At 40.4% G+C, this 22,299-nt stretch overlaps 1 protein-coding gene across 1 annotated transcript in view; it reads right to left on the bottom strand.

Moving 5' to 3' along the window:
* Positions 1 to 298: 298 nt before the first annotated feature.
* ANKFN1 (ankyrin repeat and fibronectin type III domain containing 1) overlaps positions 299 to 22,299 on the bottom strand; it is a gene marked incomplete at both ends in the record, with an annotated part of 53,356 nt that continues 31,355 nt past the window's right edge. The window contains 10 exons of the mRNA XM_079544212.1: positions 299 to 1,095; positions 2,301 to 2,520; positions 4,842 to 5,008; positions 8,144 to 8,312; positions 10,039 to 10,189; positions 11,866 to 12,032; positions 14,097 to 14,312; positions 17,097 to 17,213; positions 17,810 to 17,942; positions 19,107 to 19,206. Of these exons, the coding sequence (XP_079400338.1) occupies positions 299 to 1,095; positions 2,301 to 2,520; positions 4,842 to 5,008; positions 8,144 to 8,312; positions 10,039 to 10,189; positions 11,866 to 12,032; positions 14,097 to 14,312; positions 17,097 to 17,213; positions 17,810 to 17,942; positions 19,107 to 19,206 (2,237 nt within the window). The remainder of the gene's footprint in view (positions 1,096 to 2,300; positions 2,521 to 4,841; positions 5,009 to 8,143; positions 8,313 to 10,038; positions 10,190 to 11,865; positions 12,033 to 14,096; positions 14,313 to 17,096; positions 17,214 to 17,809; positions 17,943 to 19,106; positions 19,207 to 22,299) is intronic.

The following is a 22,299-nucleotide window of genomic DNA, read 5'->3' as shown; positions in this document are numbered from 1 at the left end:
TCTGGAAATTAAGACAACTGCAAAGACTGATCACTGGATTTGCAGCCACAAAGCGTCCTGTTATGTGCGACCCTCCTTGCAAAACTGCTGGTACAAGTAATACTGCTTGCATCATGGCAGGTACTGCTGTAAGACTGGGAATGTGGCGATGGAGTCAAATGATTAGGATTCTTCTGAGTGACACAAGTTGTCATTTCAGGAGCTGGACTTCCAAAAGTAGTTTTGAAAGTATGGCCCTATATGCATAATGCTCACTACCTCCTTGTGGAGCAATGGGAAGCAAAGCAGAAGTCTGGAGTTACAGTGTGCTGCTGAATACTTCTGAGACAGCAGAACCCACAGCATCATCTGAACCCATTTTCTGTTGCATAGCACTGTGCACATCCTCATTTTCTACAGACTGCATGCTCATTGCCCAGGATTTGCCCTCTTCACTCAGAAATGTTGTTTTATAAGGTTCCACGTGTATCCTATGGACATTTTGCCTCGATTCCTCATACTTGCCTTTTCCATCTTCTGGAAGGCTGGATGCATGAGGTAAGAAAGTGCTCCGTGACTCACCAATGGGAAGCTGTAACTGCTCACTGGAGGTAGGTTCTTGAGATAAATCTGAAGATCTCATGAGATGCTGAGTATACACACCTTCAGACAGAGAGGCAGACTGTGTCTCGCTGTGCACACGCAGCCAACGATGATGCTTGCTGAAGTAGTTGTAATGCTGATGTTTCCCTAGTCTCTTTTTCCCTAAAAAGCTCAATGGCTGCCTGGAGCTAGAGGACTTGTCTATGCTTTTTGATGTGATCCCTGACATCGTTAGATTGCTCATATCCTCTGTGCAATATTCAGCATTAGAATCAAAGGCACTACACTCTGTCAGGCCTTCTTTCAGTGTTAGGCAAGGCTTCACGTCGTGGACTTGGAGAACATCAGGGGCACTACCGCCCAGGCCACTGCCTGCCTGCTGGGATATGTCGTGTGGGGAGGAGTAAATCAAGTCTAATTCTCTGGGGCTTAATGCATCACTGGAATCATAGTCACTGTCAGTCGGAAGGAATACTTCTGAACAGCCTTCTTCATCTGAGCAGGGCTGGGAATCTGCAAAGAGAACTGATTAATAGCAAGAAGACGAGCACAACACAGAAACTGCCTAACAGTTACTTCCTTTTTTCTTTTTTCTTTTGGTCTTAATTAGAATAATATCTGCAATTCTAAAAATATACATTTGTTTCCTCTGTGGAATTTTCCATGGGCCTAGGTGACAGCAAAGACAGTAGTCAGAGAAGATTTACAAATGTGTTAAAGAGGTGGTGGTAGAATTAGGAAAAGCAAAGAGGATTCATTATTCAGTTAAATACAGGGAAGAATTTGAATTGGAATTGGGATTAAGTTCTGAAAGTACCTGTTTTCTTTTACTTTGCTTTCACCAAATTTCATAGAGATGAAGATTTGGGAGAAAGAAAATCTAATCCACTTTCTGTTTTTTATTAAAGATGTTAGCTGAGTTACTACAGACAGATACCCCTGTAACTGTGAGCAGGGTGCAACTGTGCGTGAGGTGAGGCATGGAAGTAGATGAGCAAAACAACCCTTTTCCTTATTGGCTGCATTACTGTGTTCAAATCCAAAACAGATATACTTAATATACTTAATTCAGATTCAAATTTGTTGACCAAAATGCACAGTGGCACTGAAATCACTGCTGTCTTTTGGTGTTTGAAGGATCTATAACAATAGAATGGATTGATGCTCCATGACTGTGCACCATTCATATTAGAAACAAGGAAAAAAGTGGAGATTTTATACCGTGCTGGCTATTCACTTCAACCTAGTGTAAATTACAGTATAGTGCAATAACAATGAAGTGAGCCCATGCAGGGCAAGGTAATGCTCAGGGTTACATGGTGTCACAGCTAAGGATTGTTCTGCATGCATGCTCTGTAGAGCAGGGAAATTTTAGCACAGGGAGAAGAGCTGAGAAAGAACCACTGTACGTAGTAATTCTGGAGGACATGAAGAAATCAGTGGTTTGACTTGTCCCTTTGAACCTGTTCACTAAATGATCAGGAGTGGTGAGGTGACAAAGTTGGCTGCTGATGAGCAATTCAAAGTAAAAACATTATTGTAAAGATTGTAGAAGGATCTTGAGATACCGAGTGGTAAAGGACTGGGAAAATGATTGTTGAAGTATCTTGGCAGGAATGGGAAACATTTAGTCCTTTTATAAAATGAAATTCAAGAACTGTTTTAATTAAAAGTGAATTGAAAGATTTTGCATGATGAACAAACAGAAGTTCTCTTACCGCTTACAGCTTTTCTCCTCTGACTTCTAGCCTCAGGTGAGGAAGGAGGTGAGGGAAGACAATCTAGATGTGAAGACGTTGAACTGACTTTCTTTTGAGAGTGTTCTTCTGAAAGATTCACAAGTTTCTTTATTGGTAGCCCAGCTGCAGGCTGCTTGTACCTTGCGTACTGCAGTGCTTCTGTGATCCATCTCATTTCCCTCCAGATCTCATCAACTTGCTTTTGAGGAAAAAATTAGTGAAAAACTACAGTTATGTCTGCATAGTAATTCTACCTCAGCGTGTACTTGTGAGTACCTAACCAGGTGAGCAGTCGCTGTCATCGGAGAGAAGCAGGTTTTAGTCTGAACTGCCTTTGGTTAAGCGCTTTTTGTTTCCCACTACTGCAGAGTCTGCTTAAGGCCTAGATTTTAAATAAGGTATTTGAATGGAGAATCTGTAGGTAGGAGGGATAAATCTAGGCCTAAGTTCCGACATGGAAATAAATGAAAACTGTCTTTTGATGGAGGATGAAGCTTAATCAGTTTTGTAGCGCACTTGAAAGTTGGTTTCATTCTGCGTTGGGATGAAATCAGGATGTCTCAAGGATTCTTGTGAACCCACAATTCCACTGAGAAGCAAAATGCTCAGATCAAAACCAGTTTTCGAGCAGTAGAAGAATATGTGTGCACGTGTGTGCACATGGGGCATCACAGCAAATCTGTGAGACAAACTGCAGTTTTTCTCCCTTGCTATTCTGGTCTGTATGCATTTTAACAGTATAAATCCACACAGGACAGTTCTAATTCATGCCTGTTGATGGCAATAAGAGACAAGTACGAAAATCAATTGCAGAATAAGGCTTCAAGCATTTAAGCATAGAAAAGATACAATTTAATTTGGGTCTTGCGAGTCTTTCGATAAAAGAACACCGTCAGTGTCTTGCCAGTGAGCTAATTCCAATAGTAACCACAGATGGTTCAGGTGTTTGTTCACAATCCAACTTCATTTCAAGACTTAAGTGTAGCTCCACAAAAGGAATACAATTGCTTGACCAGTTAGTGAACTCCTCATCTGGTTGATTTTGGAGATCTTATATTTTCCTTCTGCCATCCTCCTTCAGCCCTGAACAAAAATCACACTGCTTCCAGTTTGTGGAAATGCAAATCCTCTGAATTTTCTCTGTGATGCCATTCTACAGCATCTCACAGGACAGCGAATCAGTCGTTTTAATGAACTGTAGTTCTTAAATTATTTAGGAATGCTTGAAGCACTGTGCTGTATAAATTACAGTGACTAGATATTTTGTCTTGCTGTCTAACATTCTGGGAAAGATGCTGAGTACCTTATCTGCTGTTGTGTTGTTGTTGTTGAAAAATATTTTTACCTTTTAGCTGCCCCGACTCCTTTTCAGAACTGCATTCACGTAGACTCCCTTGCTCTTTACAATGTTTGGTTTGTGTAGTAACTTCAACACTGTCTTAGATCTAGGATCACACAACTGCTCTCGTGGTTTTGTGGTCACCGCTGAAGATTGTGGTATGTGGTGGGCTGAGATATTTTTGCCAATAGGTGGAATACAGCTGGTTTTCATTTAAGAGGAAACCTGACAAGGCTAATACACTGTCACAATAACTCAGCACAAAACGCGGAAGTTTAAAATATTCTCCTGTATTTTCCCAGCATGATTCTGTGATTTACACGCGACTTAAAGACTCTGGAGAGAAGGAACATAGAACTGTCTAAAAAGTGTGTATGTATTAATATACGTATATTCATTTTTGATGTGAAAGGTAAAAGTTTCCCAGATACTCCAGCACAGTGGGGAAAACCAGATTTTCTGAGTGTGAGAATGGGGAGATGAGGAGGAAGGAGATAGTGGAGATGTGAAAGCACAATGCTATGCTCCTCTCTGCTCCTCTGCAGGTTTCTAACAGCTCCGAAGTAGACTATGCAAAGGGGATCTGAATTCAGAGCAAGGAAAAACAGAAATATTATCATCTTATTCATAATTATGAAGGCCAAATATGTTATTAATGAGATAAGTGATTGCATTGGCCCCTGCTCCAACAGAAGTTGTCTACAATATAAAAACATGGAGCTGTAAACCGATCTGCACTTCACTAGTAGAAAGACAGATCAACCAGGTGCACAGATGTCCTCTGGACAGGGCAAGGGTTTTACCTATGAGTAATCAATTACCAAAATGGTTTGCAAAAGTGCAGAGAAAAACTATTACTGAATAGAATGCCCATGCATGGCAATAGCTTACCTCACATTCGATGGCAGCGTGTTTTACAAGCAGGCTGACACATTTCTGTGTAACAGCCTAGCATGACCGTCATTTGATTTTACCCATAAAAATCCTTGTATAAAAGCAACAACTAAGGAAATCATGTTCTGGGTTAGAATTTCATAAAAGCAGAATTGCGCTTTTGATACAACTACTCTTTTTATGACGTCTGTGAATAATTCTCCATTTAGATTTCAAATTACACCCGATGCAGTTTTTAAGAAAGCCACCTTAAAATCTCCTTGGAATAGTCAGAAACAGACGATTACCTGTATGTAGTCCATAACTTGCTGGTGTCTTTGTTTGGCTGCAGCGACTTCACTGTCTGAAATTGCTTCCCTCAGGGACTGCTGGGTTTTCAGAGAGTCCAGCTCTATGACAGCAGAAAGGCGGCAATACAGGCTTATAAATTTTTCCTTGTAACAGCAAAAATGAACTGTGAAAAGACCAAGTGCAAAGGAAACACTGTTATACTCTGGTTATGAAATATGAAATCCTTAGCTCTCAGAACACAAATTTTATTAAATGTAATTATTAACTCTCTGGATGGGTTACTTAAAGCTGGAAATAAATAATACAGGCTCTAGTTCTCCTCTCATTTACACTGGATTTACTCTGTTACTTCATCAATTTCAAAAGAGTCATTTCTAATTTATATCTATGTGAAGGGATAATCAGGCCCTCAGTATGCAACTCCTGAGGCTGTTTTGCCCTCGATAGCTTTAATCAGAAGGCTCTTTTCTGAGGCTCATCATTTCTTTTATCAAGCAAGCAGTGACATGACTGGAAAACTGAACCCTCTTTTTTCTTTTTAATTGGGTGTTTCAGAAAAAAGTACCATTTTGGAGGATGATAACTTTCTTTCGGCCTAGGCTAACATAAATCAGTAACTCAGATGTAAATGACAGCATTAAAAGCATTTCAATGACATCACAGTTCAGGTGAAACAATTAAAACATTGTTAGTTGTTATCATGTGCTCCCCTCTGAACTGTTGTGCAGCAGGGCAGTGCAGACAGCTCAAACTGACATCTCTGTGCTGTCGGATGCAGTAGCACAGAGCTGGGTGAGCTGCCACTGAAAGAGCCAAGAGATGGAACAGCTACACGGAGCTTCACAGACATTAATTTGCCTGTCCTCTTAATGCCATGTTCTTCCAGAACCTCATGTGCTCAGGCAGAACTTGCCAGTGATCTCTGCAAGCTGCAGTACAGACATATGAAAGTTGCTGAGGGAGAGCAAGTTTTCAACGTAGTTCGCCATCACTGCAAGCATACAGTGTGATCTTGTTATGCAGTGAATGGCAGCTGGCTTAATACTGCTGCATTTCGGGAGGGGGCATGATGTTTTGTAGGGTGTTTCGAGTGCATAATTTCTTCTTATCATAAATAGAAAAACATAAACTGTCATAGATCTATTTATCCCTTACAACCAGCATGATGAGGAAAAGTAATAATTTCTCAAAATGAGAAATCCGATCCCAGAAACATCATGCACGTAACAATGAATGCAGAATCTGAAACAGAAATCCCACCAAAAAAGGTGAGTGAAAAAGAATTCTGCCTTCTGGTTTCCCAATGATGCCTAGATACTGCAGGGATCTAGTCTGAATAGTGTGTGGTCTCACAGCATATATGCCATATGTGATGGACTCTTGAGTGAATTACAGCCGCGGTTTCAGCTTCAGTGCTGAAGTTTCTGGCCTTTGTGGTTTTAAGTCAGACCTTTTAATGTTACTTTAACAAATGTTACTTCAACGTAGTCTTTTGTGGTTATGCAATTATATAGTTGGTAGCCACCAGCTAATGGGGAATGGAAGCTTCTAATATTTGAGATGTGAATCACAGTCACTTCACAGAACATCAGGGATACATATATAACAAGTCATGTAGAAAATGTCATCTGCCCATGGCTAGATGATTGCTTACTTGAATTAAAAAAAAAAAAAGTAAAATTCAGCTTTCCATTCTGACATGAGCTTCTTCCCCACTGCAGCAACATTACTCAGCTGAGGTTTGCAGACAGACTGCTATTTAAGAGATGACTCTTTGCATGTTTATCTGCACCACATCATTCCACTCTGTCCATCGATTTCTCAGCTCAACACAAACTGCATTCCAGAAGCAAGCATAACTCTCACCCATGGTCTGTGTACCACACGATGAGAGTTAAATAGTTTGCAAGACCTGTAGTACAGAGACGAATTTCAGCAGAGGTGAATATACTTCATGCATTAATTTGCACAGTGAATGCAGTAGTCACCGTTCATAGGGAGAAATAATATGCTGAATACACAGAGTCTAACTGTCGACCTCAGGCTGCATGTCAAGAAGACTGTAAATCTGGCTTTAGGGCACTACTGTCACATCAAATGCCACAGCCATGTGACCCAAAGCTCTGAACTATCACTTCTAGTTCAATTACGTTAGTTCTCTGTTGAAGGGGTAACTCTGCCTTGGCAGAATAGAGAGCAGCTCACGTATTGTCTGTTTGTAGCACTCCATAATTTTATGGCAGCTCCGCTGTCATCTGTCCTCCCACAGCCAGCAAAAAACCCAGAGCTGTCATGGGCACCCATCTCTGCGCCCTGGCAGATGTGACATAAACACAATCGTATGCTCCTGCCTGATTCAAGTAAGATTTGTGCTGCTGGATGATGGGAAGTCACCAATCTATTGTGCCTGCAGACCCCCAACCTCAACTAAAAGACCTTCCATTAAATCCAGTTACTGTTCTCCTCCACCAGTGACTGCCAACACCCAGTGATGGCGTATAGGACACAAGATGGTGATAGTGGTGGTGTCTCACCAACACTTGAGAGACACGCAGCACCGAGGACCCGCTGTCATATCACAAAGTGGCTCCCTGTGTACTGCCTCCATCAGTTGTGGCTCTTATTTTTCTCTCTCTAAGGTAGAGGCAAGAAATAATAACAAGCAATTTTACAGGCCAGAAGGAAACAGAAGAGCCTAATGTGTAAGGCTCAGCAGTCCCCTTACTCCTCATATTCCTTCTACGAAGGACTCTAGCATATCTCACGATAGCAGACTTTTCCTGCTGCAGCAGTAGGACTGAGAGTCCCACATTCTTTCAAGAATCAGAAAGAAAAGGATGACTGTGATCTGGGAAACTCCACTTAGACCCTTAACAAAGGTATCTATATGTAAAGGCAGGAGCTGCAAAAATCATCCTCTTCAAAACTGGTTATTCCTGTGGCAATTTAGAGGTATGCTTTTTATTGCGTCTGCTTTGACACTCCAGCATTGCCATGCCATTTTTCTTTTTTAATTCTGATTTTTAAAGAGCATCAACTTCCAAACAAGTTTGAAGATACATTCTGGATACTGTGGGCTTTGCTCTATGCTTTGCATTTCAATAACGATTGCTACAGTATATGCTTTAACCGCTCTGCTCCCTCTGTAACTTGTACACAGTTATAGGTAGTGTTGTTGCCAAAGCCATCATGTGATTTATTGACTCTCCACTGGGACAAGGGGGAAAACAGATACAACTTTGTGATTTTATTATAAGGAGACTGGGTTAATATTTCTAGGTGAAGCAAGCTACTATACCGAGTTCAAACATCTGAAGAGGGAGGTTAAGAAATCCTGAGTGTGGGGTGTAAGGATTATTCTGTCCTGGGGCAGTGCAGACGTCGTCTGAGGCGGGGAGCAGGAGAAGAAAGGAGACATTGTGACCCAGTTCCAACACCTCCTGTGTATACAGACGGAAGTGCTTAGCCTGTAGAGGGACACGCGCGGGGGAAGAAATAGGAGAGAATTACAACATGGCACTTATATAAACAACACCCCAAATGATATAAAACATTAAAGAAAATTTGCACAACATCAAGCTTGGAATTTTTATAAAACATAAATATTTGGGGGGGGGCTCTAAATGTGGGTTCATGTCACTACATAAAATAAAGATTTAAAGCTGCAATGTTCCACGCTAAAACAACACACACAGGCACAGCCCCCCTGAAAACAACATTTATGTTTCTTATTAGGCAGAAAATGATCACATGCCATGTGCTTTTCAAGATTATGATTGCATAATTATGTGAAAACATGAAAATGGATTCAATTAAAAACCTTTAAGATTCAATTTAGGGTTGGTTAAGAGAAATATGCAGCTCTCCCTCAACACAGCACTGAAAAGGTTTAACAAGTGCTGCAGCAGGAGCGAATGGCACACGCAGCGCTTGCCTGAGGCTGCTGCACAGCTGCACTTCTCTCAGGGAGTGCAACAGCACCACTGTCCACGATTCTGCCTACCACAAAGACAACAAAACTGCACAACTGCACCTGTTGAACAAAAAACCCAATTTGGTAACACAGAAGTTCCATCCTGAGTCATCAAAACTTTTATAACTGCGCTTAACTGCAAGGGCAGGTTTACGTCTATCCCTTGTGCTCAGCAGATGAGCTTAAACGCTTTGCTGGGCTGCAGCCTATAGAACAAATTGCACGTTGCTTTCAATATTTTATTCCCTAGCTCAAAAAAAAACCCCAAAAAGGTACAAAAGCTACAACCTCCAAGAAAATACACTGGTGCAGGGACCTGTACAAAGCCCTACCGGATTAGTGGCTGACCACAAGGCAGCACACCACCTGTCTTCATTTTGGATTTACTTGAGCCTTACGTAGCTCTTCCTAGGCTAGAATGTGCAGCACTGATGGATTCCTCTTTAAAATAAAGCCAGAGCCTTTCAAAAACAAGAATTGTTGAGCCAGATTAATTCATTTTAAGGCCACAACTTTTTAGCTGCACAAACAGATTTTGAAGTGAATATAAAGATGATTTACTTCTACCGTAAGCCCTCTTTACCCTTGTAGACCAAAATAAAGTGGAATTTGTGTAAACAAGAAACAAACTCCTTTCACATCATAGATTATCCTCTCTGCCTTCTTTATTTATTCAAATATGCATCTGTTCGTAAACGTAAAGCCAGAAGCCAGATACCTCTCCTCACCCACAGCAATCTAGAGGTCTGAGCCTATGTGTTTTAGGAGTCTTTATTTGTGTGAAAGAACTGCACAGTGCTGAGCCTTCAGTAGCCTTTTGTACACCCTCAGTGTTACCTCCAAAACAACCATCATTTGCCCCTCTTCCCTGCTAAAATACCTGTCTTCCTTTGCCAGCTGGGTAAAGGTGCTCACAGCTACTTGAGTTTCATGCAGAAGTGCTTATTTGCACCTGCCCAAAGTTGTATGCTAACAGATACAGAAATAGGAGCCTTCGAATATTAGTCTCTAAAACCTTCTGCGTTCAAATATCCAGGAAAACAACTAACAACTTGAAGGTGTCTCCCCCCTCAGCTAGAATAATTGAATAGAAAGGTTCTTTGCTTCTCTTTTCTTAGAACATTTACATTTAATTCCTACTCTGAAGTTACATTTTAGCTTTAGCTGTGTTCTTAAGAATTAGTTTTAAAAAGGGTGATAAATACCACAAAGGAAAATACCTGATGCAGAGGTAGATTGATCTGTTTAAGGAGAGCTTTCACTGCCATCTGGAGCTCATACAAGAACAATTGAGTAGGGCAGTCTGAAGTATGATCCATACTTTCCACAGATTCTGAGCCAGAAAGTGTTTGGATCCATTCCCACTCATCTCTGTATGTTGAGTTGAGTTAAAATTAGAAATATAACAAAAGTTCAGTGCACAAGAAGGAATTCAGTGTATGTGCATTCAGGATCTGTTGATAGTTTAATCCTCATATAGCAAAACATTCTAAAATTGTGCAATTCTGATTGTTTGTGGTTGAAAATCTAGCATAGAAAAACTTAATTTTTCTAGCACGTGTACAGCAGGCTGAACGTTCCTTGCGAACGTCTTAAAGTCCGACGGCCTTTGAAATATGTGGCTAAGGCTCCTCACTCCAGGTTTGCTTTTTCACATTTATTTATTTTCCATATATTAATGTGCCCTGGCAGCCCAGACAGCCAACCATGTCCTGGGCTGCATCAAAAGCAGCGTGGCCAGCAGGGTGAGGGAGGTGATCCTGTCCCTCTGCTCTGCGCTGCTGAGGCCTCACCTGGAGCGCTGTGTTCACAGGTGGAGTCCTCAGCACAGGAAGGACGTGGACCTGCTGAAGTGTGTCCAGAGGAGGGCCACAAAAATGATCCAAGGGGGGAAACACTTCTATGAGGACAGTCTGAGAGAGCTGGGGCTGTGCAGCCTGGAGAAGAGAAGGCTGCGAGGTAACCTGAGAGCAGCCTGTCAGTATCTAAAGCTACAGAACTAGAGAGCTACAGAAAGAAGGGGACAGACTCTTTAGTAGGGACTGTGGAACTAGGGGAAATGGCTTCAAGCTTTAAAAGTATAGATTTGGGTAGGATATAAGGAAAAAATCTTTTATAGTGAGGGTGGTGAGGCTCTGGAAGTTTGCCCCGAGATGTGGTTGATGCCTCACCCCTGGAGACTTTCAAGGCCAGGCTGGATCAGGCTCTGGGTAACCTGATCTAGTTGTGCATGTCTCTGTTCTTTGCAGGGGAGTTGGACAAGATGACCTGTAAACGTCCCTTCCAACTCTAAGGATTCTGTGATTCTAGGATATCTAATTCCATATGGAGGTCCCTTCCAACCCAAGCCATTCTATGATTCTATGAGTGACCAGAAGGGGTGGATCCAGGATCCTCCCCTTCCCGGACCTCACTTAAGGGTTGGCAGTGGAGGCAAGAGCATCTCATCTGGAGAGCCCTGTGTACCTGAAGGTAGGCAGCTTTTTTGCCTTTATTTCAGGCCAAACAAAGGTCTGATCTTAAACCTCAAGAGTCAGAAACTATTATAAATCCTTACAAATGGAGAAACATCTTTTCCAGTACTCAGGAGTTCAACAGCTGATAGCATGTCTGAATATGCTGTATATTTGCTATGGATTAGAGTGAAAAAATCGATAATGCACAAGAGAATACACTGAAAAATGACAAACACCCTTTAGTCAATAGAAAGGAGAACACTGAATTTACTGGCAGCTGAATCATGGGCTGCAGACTGTCATCTTTATAAAAGATGTATGGAAGACTGTTCCCACCACGGCGAAATGTGAGTGACCACAGAATACTATCCTTAGAAACCCATGCGCTCATATGTATTTGTTTTGGACAGAACTTCAGAGCTGCTGGAATGGCACCGGTGCACTTGTTTAGTGCAGCACTGATCTCTCTGGTACACACCTGAGGCAGACTTTGCAGGCAGCTACAATTCTTCAACGACAAAATCGCGTTAGACTTAAAAGAAAAGTTCTCTCTCCATATGTGTGTGTGTAAACTCATGTGTATTGACTTACCTGGAGACATTGCTGTTGTCTCGGATTTTGACATGACAGAGGACATTAGGCAACTTCTGCAACACAAGGACTTTGATTTGATCCACAGAACTGCAGAGTTTAAGGTAACCCAGATACAATCCAGGAGGGAGGCGTTGCTGACTTCTTTTGTGATAGCAGAGTATGTCCTGTTTTGAGAGAAACAGTCCTGCATTAAAAGCCTTATCAAAAAGCAACACATGTTTTTATAGCTGTCTTCTTGTGTCACCAGTATTCCCAATTCCCAGTATTTAAGCACATGCTAAAGCATGCAAATAATCTCTGGTAGTTTGGATTCCCTTGGACAACTTCCTACTTAAAGTCATATACAGGTTCACAAAGCTCTCCACATCATGCATATACTGGCACTAAAAAACTGTGATTTCAACCTTCTACTGTTGTATTTAACTTCAATAGCACGCACCCTGCACTCGTCTGATGTCTTTAGTAGCAAGCTGGGGCAGAGAACTGTGTCAGCTGCGAAGCAACTCAGCAAAAAAGCAGCTGTTTTTTAGCCAGGTAAATTCCCTGTTTCATTTCTGGTGTGTAGATACACAGAGAAGGGTGGCATGAGGAAAAAGCTATCAGCTGGGGAAGGTAGGACAGAGAGGCTGCACAAACCAGCACTGGCACCAGAGAAATGCATGTAGATCTCTTGAAAACCTCTTTCTGTTTTCCCCTGCTATCAACAAGAAGATCTCTGTAAGTATGGGAGTTGGTGGCTTGCAAAGATTAATTAATGACTGTGCTTTCTGAGCAAATATCTTTATCAACAAATAGAGCTCAGAAAGAATGAAAACTGATGGCATATTTACTGAAGCCAGGAGAAGTTTTTAAGGCTACATATAGCTGTCCCCAGGAACTATTCTAAAAAGGATATCTGCTGCCATCCTGAGAAATGTGTGCCTCTGCAGTGGGTGAGGATTAAGACACCTGGCCTTACGCCTTTACTCTTGGAACCATCAAATTATCTTCCAGTGCTTTGCTTGGCTCTGACCAATGCAATTAGACCCTCATTTTCACAAGCACTTCATGAACAGAATACCCATTCGATGATTAAACAAGTAATACAAGAAAGGGTGGGCATTAGATAGGAATGTGTAAACCATTAGGGGAACATTTTTTCCACTAGGATCTTTGTGGAAATTTGATCATGGCCTGTATTTTGGGTTTCCTAATATAAAACTTTTGCCCAGATTGACATTTTTCTACACCTTTAACACATTTTAATACAGTAAATCTAACATAGATCAGGTAGGTTTTATTGTCTTTTGGAAATTTTTTAATGTTCCTAAAAGCTGGTAACGTATATTTTGATTCCCTGTCAGTTTCTGGTACCAAAAGCAGTCTCTGCCCAAGAAAGCTCCTCAAATGTGAAAATGAACAATGACAGTCGTTGTCTAGCTGCAGTGACAAAAGAAGGGACTGGGACAATATTTGTCAAGTAGTATTTCAGGTAACTTTGCCACTCATTTGAAGAGAGAGACTGGCTACAGACATTTTCTGAGCAATAAGTTGTTACCTACAGAAAACATGCATTCATCTTTTAACTACACAGATTCAACAGGAATTTACTGAGTCCTGAAGGGCTGGAAACCCCTGGCTGTCAATGATGTCAACTGAGCTGACAACTCTAGCACCTTCTGGGATCAATCCTTACCTTAGTATTGTTCTAAATATGAAGCCTAGGAGTGTGTTATGCAGAATTAAGTAAGGATTATGGTCAGTAAAGAATTCTGTAGCAACTATACCAGGCACTAAGGAACTCTGAACCCCAAAGAACAACTTTATTAAGTAGAACAGTAGATATTATACTTAAATGCAGTGTTCAGGGTTATGTGGAAAAATCTTATGGTGCATAGAAATTGTGTCTGTATGGGTGCTTAAGAACATCCTAGAGAGTTTTAAATGTTTATAGCCCTTGCTAAGGAATGCTATAGCATGGCTTCCCAAAACTGATAGAAACAGCACCATTCTCTGCTAGGACTTTGAAGTAATTTCTTTCTAATCTCACAGATATTTTACATATTAAGGATCTGATCCCAGCCCCACTGGAAGTAATATAAGTCTTTTCTTTCAATGGGAGCCTTGCCACTAGTTTTATTGGGCACTGGACTAAGGCCTAAAATTCTACAAGAATCTTCCAAAATCAGGGCTCTGGCACAGGCTTTACAAAAGCAAATAACATACAGTTAAGAGAGGCAAAGCACTACCTGGATTGTTATAAGCAAAATGTCTAATGCTGTTGGCTCCTCTGGCGTTGAAAGGGATTTCCTCTGGCTTTGTAGTTTGGATACCTGCATCCATTTGCCATTAAAAAATGAATAAAGACTCTCCACTTCTCTTATAGTAACAATCAATATATTGCCATGCCGATCCTTGATTGGCTCATAAAAAACTCTGCCGAGGTTGTGAGTTCCCAGCAAGTTCTAGAAAAGAAGAAAATTATAACATGGGAGTTATTTACTGCATATCAGGAAGGTGCATTTCTTGAAAGTTAACTTTACACTCCCTGACGTCAGACCTATCGACTTCAGTAAAAACCAGTCACACAGCCTTTCTTACGTCCTTGCCCTGCAGTCACATCATGCAGTGGCAAAAGGAGAAGCTACTTTAGCAACTGGTCCAGCAGTGTTCAGTCTAGTGTTTACCAGAGAATGTCAGACTGTCACAAACCAATGCCTTTGTAAAAGGGCTGGCTGCAAATTCACTTCTACCCCCAGATCGCACCCAGTTATGTAAAGGTAAAGGATACTGCCTTCAAAAGCACTCAGTGTTGGTCTAGAGGTGATTCCTTTGGTATCAATGAAGTCCTTCTGCTTAGAACTTACCAAAGAGCTAGATGCATACCTAAATGAGAGATGCAGCACATATCAGTGATACCGAATTCATATTGGAGACTTCAAACGCTTTCTGCTAAGATCATTAACTATAACCTCAATTTATTGTTCTCCGTTTCAAAATGATGCTGATTATTTTCAGCAACAAAAGCAGGAGGCCCTCATATCTGCACTGAATGTAAACAGTTCTGGAGTTGAACTGCGGGCTGTGTTTATGAAGGACCACAAAGGAATTTGAAAAGACACGGACCCTTTTTCTTTTACTTCAGATACCAAGAATGTGCTAGACAAACCAGCAGAAACTAACAAACTACCAAAGCAAAGCTCTCCAGGAAAATATGTGAGGATTAAAGAAAAGTAATTTTAAAAGACTCCACATAAAATACATATTTTGGTCAAAATCCCTTTCCTCACACAGAAAGGCATCTGCTCATAGGTGCAAACATACTCAGTCCAGTCACCAGCCACTGAAGAGATTCCCAGATGTCTTAAAGAAAAATGCCTAACATTTAAAATATGCTCATTACTTCAGGACTTTTCAAGAGCTCTACAGTAAGCAGGGTAGGGATGGGGGTTGTTTAAAATGACAATTCAAATTCACAATCTAGCACACCATATGCTTAAGGAAGTGCTGTAACATAATGGCATTGTAAAGTGATAGACCGCCCTGACATTTTTTTTAATCTGTATGTAGCCAACAATATTTACTTATAAACTTTATTATTGAATTGTTTGCAAACTTTAGATAGTCAGCACGGTGGCTGACCTCTTGGTGACAAAACTCAGCAGTTTTTGCTTTAAGCATCCCTCTCCAAAGCATGCTGCTGGCGCCTGTCCCACATCCTTTTTCTTCACTGTTCTACCTGTTGAGGTGAGCCTCCATCACTGATTACACTGGGTGGTTTTGCTATGCATTTTGTTTGAATCTGTGTGTCCACAGATGGGGCAGATTATTACAGGGAGATGTTTAGCTACCTGTTGTGATGTTAAACTGAGTATAAGAATGTGCCTAAATGGAAACAGATAGATCATTATTGTCACTGATGGCTGTATGCTGTGAATGACATTCCAGCAGAGAGAATGGGGGCACCTACTAATGGGAATTATGGCTAATTCATGCATTAAAAAAAGTTTTGTGTCCACTCTGCATGGCATCCCATCTCTTGAGATTTGTTTGCTTAGTTGTCTAGTGGTAACAGCAGGCAAAATTACAGTCTCTGTTGCCTCTGAATCCACTGGTCCTGTCCCTCAGCAGCTGTGTTATCACTGATCTTTTCCATTCTGTCCTAAATTCCTGTGGAGTCAGACTGTTAACTGCCTCACTAAAATGTATTCAACCGTATAAACTTTACTGAGATCCTTCTATTGGTGGATCCCATTAGGCCACACACTGTTAAAGGCTGGCAGACCCGTGACAATTCCTGTGCTCATCAGGGGACCAAACTAACAGAACAAACGATGAGGACAGTAAAGCTGCCAAAAATCCAACAGAGCAATGTACCTTCTGGGCATATGTGCCATATCTCTGTGCCTCAAGTTCTGTTCTTACCCTCTCTGGTAGCAATTAACACAACGGAATCTTGGTTATCTCAAACTGCAGTCTGTGCACACTAACAATGCTCTCTTAGGGAGGGAATGAAACTGAGCTAACCAAAGGAGCACGCGCTACCTAGGCTGAGCTAACCACACCAGGGGGACCCTTCAGCAGATACAGTTAAAACCGTCTCCAGTGAGAACTCAAAGGACTGGCAAGCAGCTGCTGCTTAGCACAGGTGGTCCTCCAATAAAGGTGCAGCAGGCTGGCATTCCATATATTTCGGGATACTTTGGGGAAATCAGTCAAGACAGGTGGTTGCCCAGGAAGGCTATTCTTCTGTACAGCTTGCTTTGCCAAAAGATGTAAAACAAACCCCACACAGATATTCTTAATAATGGCCACAAAGTATCTGGCTCTCACAGCTGCTATAAAAGCGAGCTTATTGCGTGGACTGGCAACAAGAGAGGGATGGCCGTATTGCTAACGCGTGAGCCAAGCACTGTGAAGATCTCCATTAATGCTGTGACTGTACCACAGTTTTCTGGGTGTTTTTGGTGACGTCATTCAAACAAAAGGTAGGAGAGTGAGGTCTGCATATACTTTTTCTGTAAGGATCATGTCCACACCTTTGTGAATTTCTTTCTTTTCCACAAAAGTAAATATTTAATGACAGCAGTTGCCGTCCTGCTAGAAATGTCACATTACTGCCAGCACGTTCCTCACAAGTTTTACAGTGTCCAAACATTCTCCTAGAGAAATGCTGTAATAAAGAACAATCACTATTGGAGGTTGGAAGGTCATGGAGCTAATAGCTGGAAACAGGCAATGCAACCAACCTGGAGCTGTGCTGCTGCAGAAAGCATCTTTTGCCTGGCTTGAAGTGTTGTTGATGAGGAGATGGATACAGACATATTCTGCCTCAGCCATCTGATATCATCCCACATACAAGACAACTGCAAAAATATGTCTATTCAGTCAGTTTTTGTTCTCAGCTTTTACGAAAGCAGAAATTAAAAGCATTATGGACTTCGAAAAATCAGTAGATGTTCATCTTGAGTTTCTGTGGGTGGCAATAGTTGCCTAGATAAGCATAAAACAGATATCAAATCACACAGAAATAATTCTGTAAACACCGTGCACCTATTAAATCATTTTTTAGACTACTGAGTAAAACTGATTTACTGTTTCCTAGGGAATAAAAAATAGCGTGAAGATACCTTTAATGGCGGCATAACCATTACACCAACTTCAAAACATCTAATGGCTTTTTTCAGGCTCTTCCTCTAAATGTTCATAAAACCTTTCTGTTCCTAGTGAGCAGCCAACAGATGTAGGATCAGACATTTAGAAGAGTTAATTGTGCTGTGGTCAGCGACTCAACCAGAATTTCACCCATACAGATGCTGTTTGAAAATTACATTTTAACATGAGTAAAAGATGAAGCACTTCATCACTTAGCATTTTAATGCGCTCAGAATGATCAGCTAAGGTTTCTGCATGGCTAGCAATGCATTTTTAGAAGCAATATATGAAATTAGGTTCCCATTACCTTTGTGAACCACAGGAAATCCTGCATAATTGAACTACTGTGAGAGTCATCAATTTCCACAATTGGGATCTGATCTTCATTGGTTACCAACAGATTGTCTTTGTAAAAAAATATGACAGATAAGTAGAGTCCCCTAGAGAAAAAAAGAATCCGTGTCAAACAGCTTTCATGTCTATTAACATCTAAGCCAAATTTTTGCTGCTGAATCATAGATTTTAAGTTCTGAGGAGGCAGAACAAATTATCCCATCTTAACTTTTGTGTTTCATAGATCATGCAACTCCAGGTAGAGAATTCTGAAAAATATGTGGGAAGGCTCTCTCTTCAGATGATGTGAGACTACAAGAATTTAAGGAACTATGAATCTGTGCAAGTCACTGACATCAACTTTAGTAAGAGTTTTGCCAGAGTAAATAGTATACAATGGAGGGTTTGTGCTCTCTAGAAATCAAAAATTCTACCAAAACTTTTTATCATTAATGGGCTTAGTTTTGCTCTCATTTACTTCAGAGCAAATCTGAAATAACTCAATTGAAATCAGTAGGGTTATTATGGATTTACATTAGTGTAATTGAGTGTAATTTGGCCAGCATATCTGCAAAACTGTTTATAGAGATCATTCCTTTCAATATTTACCCTTGCAATTAGTTGCATACATTAAGTAGTTGCCTTAGGGAATTTAAAGACTCTGGAGAACTCTTCTGAAAGAATCAAACTCTTATCAAAATACAAAGAAGAAAAAGCAAACTGAATGCTCCTGGCAATGAAAGAAGAAATAACCCAGCCTAAGAAACTTTCATTTGCTAAAATAAACTATCAAGGCAAAGGGTTGTTTGGGTCGTGCTGGGCTGCAAACCTAGCTAAAAACATTAGAAAGTTTTTGACATGCTGCTTGATGCCAATGAGGTATTAGTATCTGCAGAACACGTCATCTGAGCTCTGCATTTTTCATTATGAATGAAATAAATCCCAGTTTCCTTATTGAGCAGCAATGGAGGCTTCACTTAGCAATTCCTCAGTGACTGTACTGTTGTGTTTGCACACAATATTTTCCCATTACAACTCAAACCATTTTCCAAGTAGTAACAATCAAAGATTGCTAACGATTTCAGTAGGAACTGCAGCATTATTTTCCTATCAGATGCATCAGTCTCACACGTATGTAACTGCATCAGGTTTATTCAGACGTTGCTGTTTCACTGGAAGTAGAATTTGCGTACATCTATTTTTAAGGTGCTGTTCACTATTACATAAAAGCAATAACTTGGAATGTTTGGGAGATGAAATGAATGACAGACCGTTTCAGAGTCTTCACAAACTTGTTTGATGAATGAAAAAGGTGCTTCAGGCTTCTAGAGACGGACTGCTTGCGGCCAGTGTTCTGTAATTTGGAACTTTCTAAAATGGAAAATAGAAACAAAACCAAATGCAGCACTTCAATTTGAGATCATAAATCATAAAAAACCTTTGTTTGTTGAATCATACTGATAATTCAGTGCCCACCTTATTCCTTCCAACAGACAACATTCAGAACCATGCTGATTTACACTTGCTTGTATTTTCTTTCTCTTAACAATACTCTTCATCAAATGATTTCTTTAAGTGCATCAAACTCAGACTTGGTGGAACTGCTGTTTTGCACCTCAGACAAGTATAGCTTGAAGCACGTGTTGAGGGAGGATATGAATTTTACACGTGGTCCATGAAATTACATCTCAGCCTTCCAGGATCTGACTGTTTTCTCGTTATTTAAATGAACTACGGATCCCCATCCAGACTCAATTACCAAACATTTTGAGGAACAACCCTCTCCAGTGGGGAAAAATGTGACTCATGAAAGATTCTGAAGGATTTTAAAAGTATTTGCTGCTAATCTGCCTGGCTAAGTGTTTTTGGAGCAACACATTTCCTACTTACCTCCAGTGCAAAATAGAAGGTGTCTATCTGTGTCTCCCTAGCAAGTTCTAAGTTTGAACATTTAAAGAACATCTAAATTTGCTCCTGTCAAAACCCCATCTGTGGAAGCACTCAACATATTTTTAAATGATGAATAAATTTGCACCGTAATTTGCACATAGAAAACTACAAAAAAAAAGACACATTGTTAGCATAATTACCACTTTGCTGAACAGCAAGTACAAAGAGAGCAAGGTTCTACTGGGGCTGAAATCATGCAATTTAGAAGTATGAGACTTATTAGATCACCAAATACGTTGTCCTCCCAGCGCTAACTTACTCTGCATGGCATATTCTGCACTGCAGTGCTCAGTTCAGTTTAAATAGACTCGTCTTAGTCCATGGCTGCTCCTTTGATGCCACTGATCTTTGATTTCTTTTCCATTTGGAAAAACTCATTTGTTTTCCTGCCCACATCTCCTCACTTTTATTTTACTCTGTGCCTTTTTTTTCAGTTTATCATAGTAATGTAAACCAAATGTGACAGGAAAACTCTTGTCTTAGAAATATAAACTTCATCCTAATTATGAAATTCTTATTTTCTTCTACAATTGCAATGGAAGGAATAGAAGCAGAAATTGCTGAAAGTGAAGCAACATAATTCTATATAGAACACCCAAAGAGTGCAGCATTACAATCAGAGGGCACATTACAAAACAAACCTACATTATTGGGCTGTTCAGTGGTTTGGGTTTGGTCCACAATTTTTCAAAGCCCAAAGAAAAAGACGTAATGTAAACTAGATGGAAACTGTAAATTCTCCAATGTTGCTGTCTGCTTTTGTTTGACGTTACAGTATGTCTAGAAGCCAAAAAACATGGAACTGAGATTAGAGGACACTTTGGACCTACAGGAAATGGAACTTTAACAATCTGTTATTTAATTAACTAATAAATAACAGAGCAACCTTTTTACAACAGTGGCAGTAAGAACAAAAGCGGATCCTAAGGAACAATACAATAGAGCTGTGAGCTCTGTTAATAGCTCAGGAGCAAACGTATATTGGCCAAGATCAGAGAATTTCCAGCAGATGGATTTAGATCAGAGCATTCACACTTGGACTGAACTAGGCAATTAACTCTATTTACCACATTAGTTTTTCTCTTCTTAGGTAGGATATATATATGTGTCTTTGCAGTTCACTTAAATTCAACAGATACATGAAAGCAGTGTAAGTTGGTTGTGAGAAATAAGAAAGTTGCATGCTCCCACTGCTAGCATGCATCTGGGGTTTCTGCTCTAGAGGAATGTCTGCTATGCCACGCCATTTCTCTGAGGAGGAAGATCATCTGGAATTCTTTGTCCTATCACTAGACAAGCGGGTGCCTCTCCTCAAGTGGGGCAGATGTGAAGTAAATGGAATTACCTCAGTGCAAAATTATCTGAGGAGAAATCTTAGCCCCACAGATCAGACGGTCTGTGGAACAACTAAATATCACTAATGGTAACACTGAATAATGAAGCAAATTACCAGAAGTGGAGCTAAATCCTATTGAAATCCTAGCAGAGGGCATAAAACGAGGTTTAGAGTTTTTACTAACAGTGGATGAAAATACATCAAATAACTGGAAACTTCCAGAAGCAAATCATACTCGCCTTCAATCACCATAATTTTAGCAGTGCGAACAACTGACTCTGAATAACATGCACAGAGGCAGAATACCATGCAGAAGTTAAAGGCATGCAAAGCCAGCAGATACTTCAGTAGCTTAAGGCCATTACAGATTGCTATTACCTCAACTCAGGATGGGATGTCATCCAAAAGAAAAAACTCTCATGAGGAAGCTATAGCCCTGTCAGTCACGTTACCAGGTGGTGTATTTTGGAGTACAAAGTCAGGCTCAACAGTTGAGATTGGAACTTCTTAAATTTCCTACCCAAACCTCCCAGTCCGTGGCCAAGTTCTCCAGCCTGCTTTGTGTATCCTCACTGCAGTAAAATCTAAACTTTAAAAATGTCCCATGGAATAAGAGATCGTTGTCTTTGTTAAAAGCAATGAAAATGTGATCCCTGGTTGTGAATCAAATTATGATTAGAACATTTTTATTTCAGTCAATCTCTAGTAAAATACATTTCAACCAAATTTCAGAAAGAAGATATCTAGTAAGCATTTTACTGAAGAGTTGGGTTTCTTTCTTAATGAAGCAACACACAATTGCTTAATCCACTCAGAACTGCTTAGGAAGAATGATCTTCAGGAAAAAAAAATACTTAAAAAATACATTTGAAGTGTTGCCAGAACACACAATTGTAGTAATTGGGTTATGATAGTCTGTAGCACGGTATTATGAAGACAAATGGATGACTGTTGTTTGTAATCATCAGGATTTTCCAGAAGATTAAACATATGAAAGCAAAGCTTCCTAAGTAATTCCCTAAGAGATTTCAACATATCACAGAGCAGGTTCAAAAGCAACAGCTGATCTAATTCCAAAAGCTCTTAAACTCACTGTACGTTCCAATGTATTCTTCCTGGTATTTTTGTAAGCTTGTTTTTTTCAGGCCCTGAAATACGAAGCATGGGGCAAAATGCAG

The sequence above is a fragment of the Tetrao urogallus genome, assembly GCF_951394365.1.
Source record: "Tetrao urogallus genome assembly, chromosome: 18".
Taxonomy (NCBI): domain Eukaryota; kingdom Metazoa; phylum Chordata; class Aves; order Galliformes; family Phasianidae; genus Tetrao; species Tetrao urogallus.
Note: the sequence above shows the minus strand (reverse complement) of the source record. Positions and strands in the feature narration are given on the sequence as shown.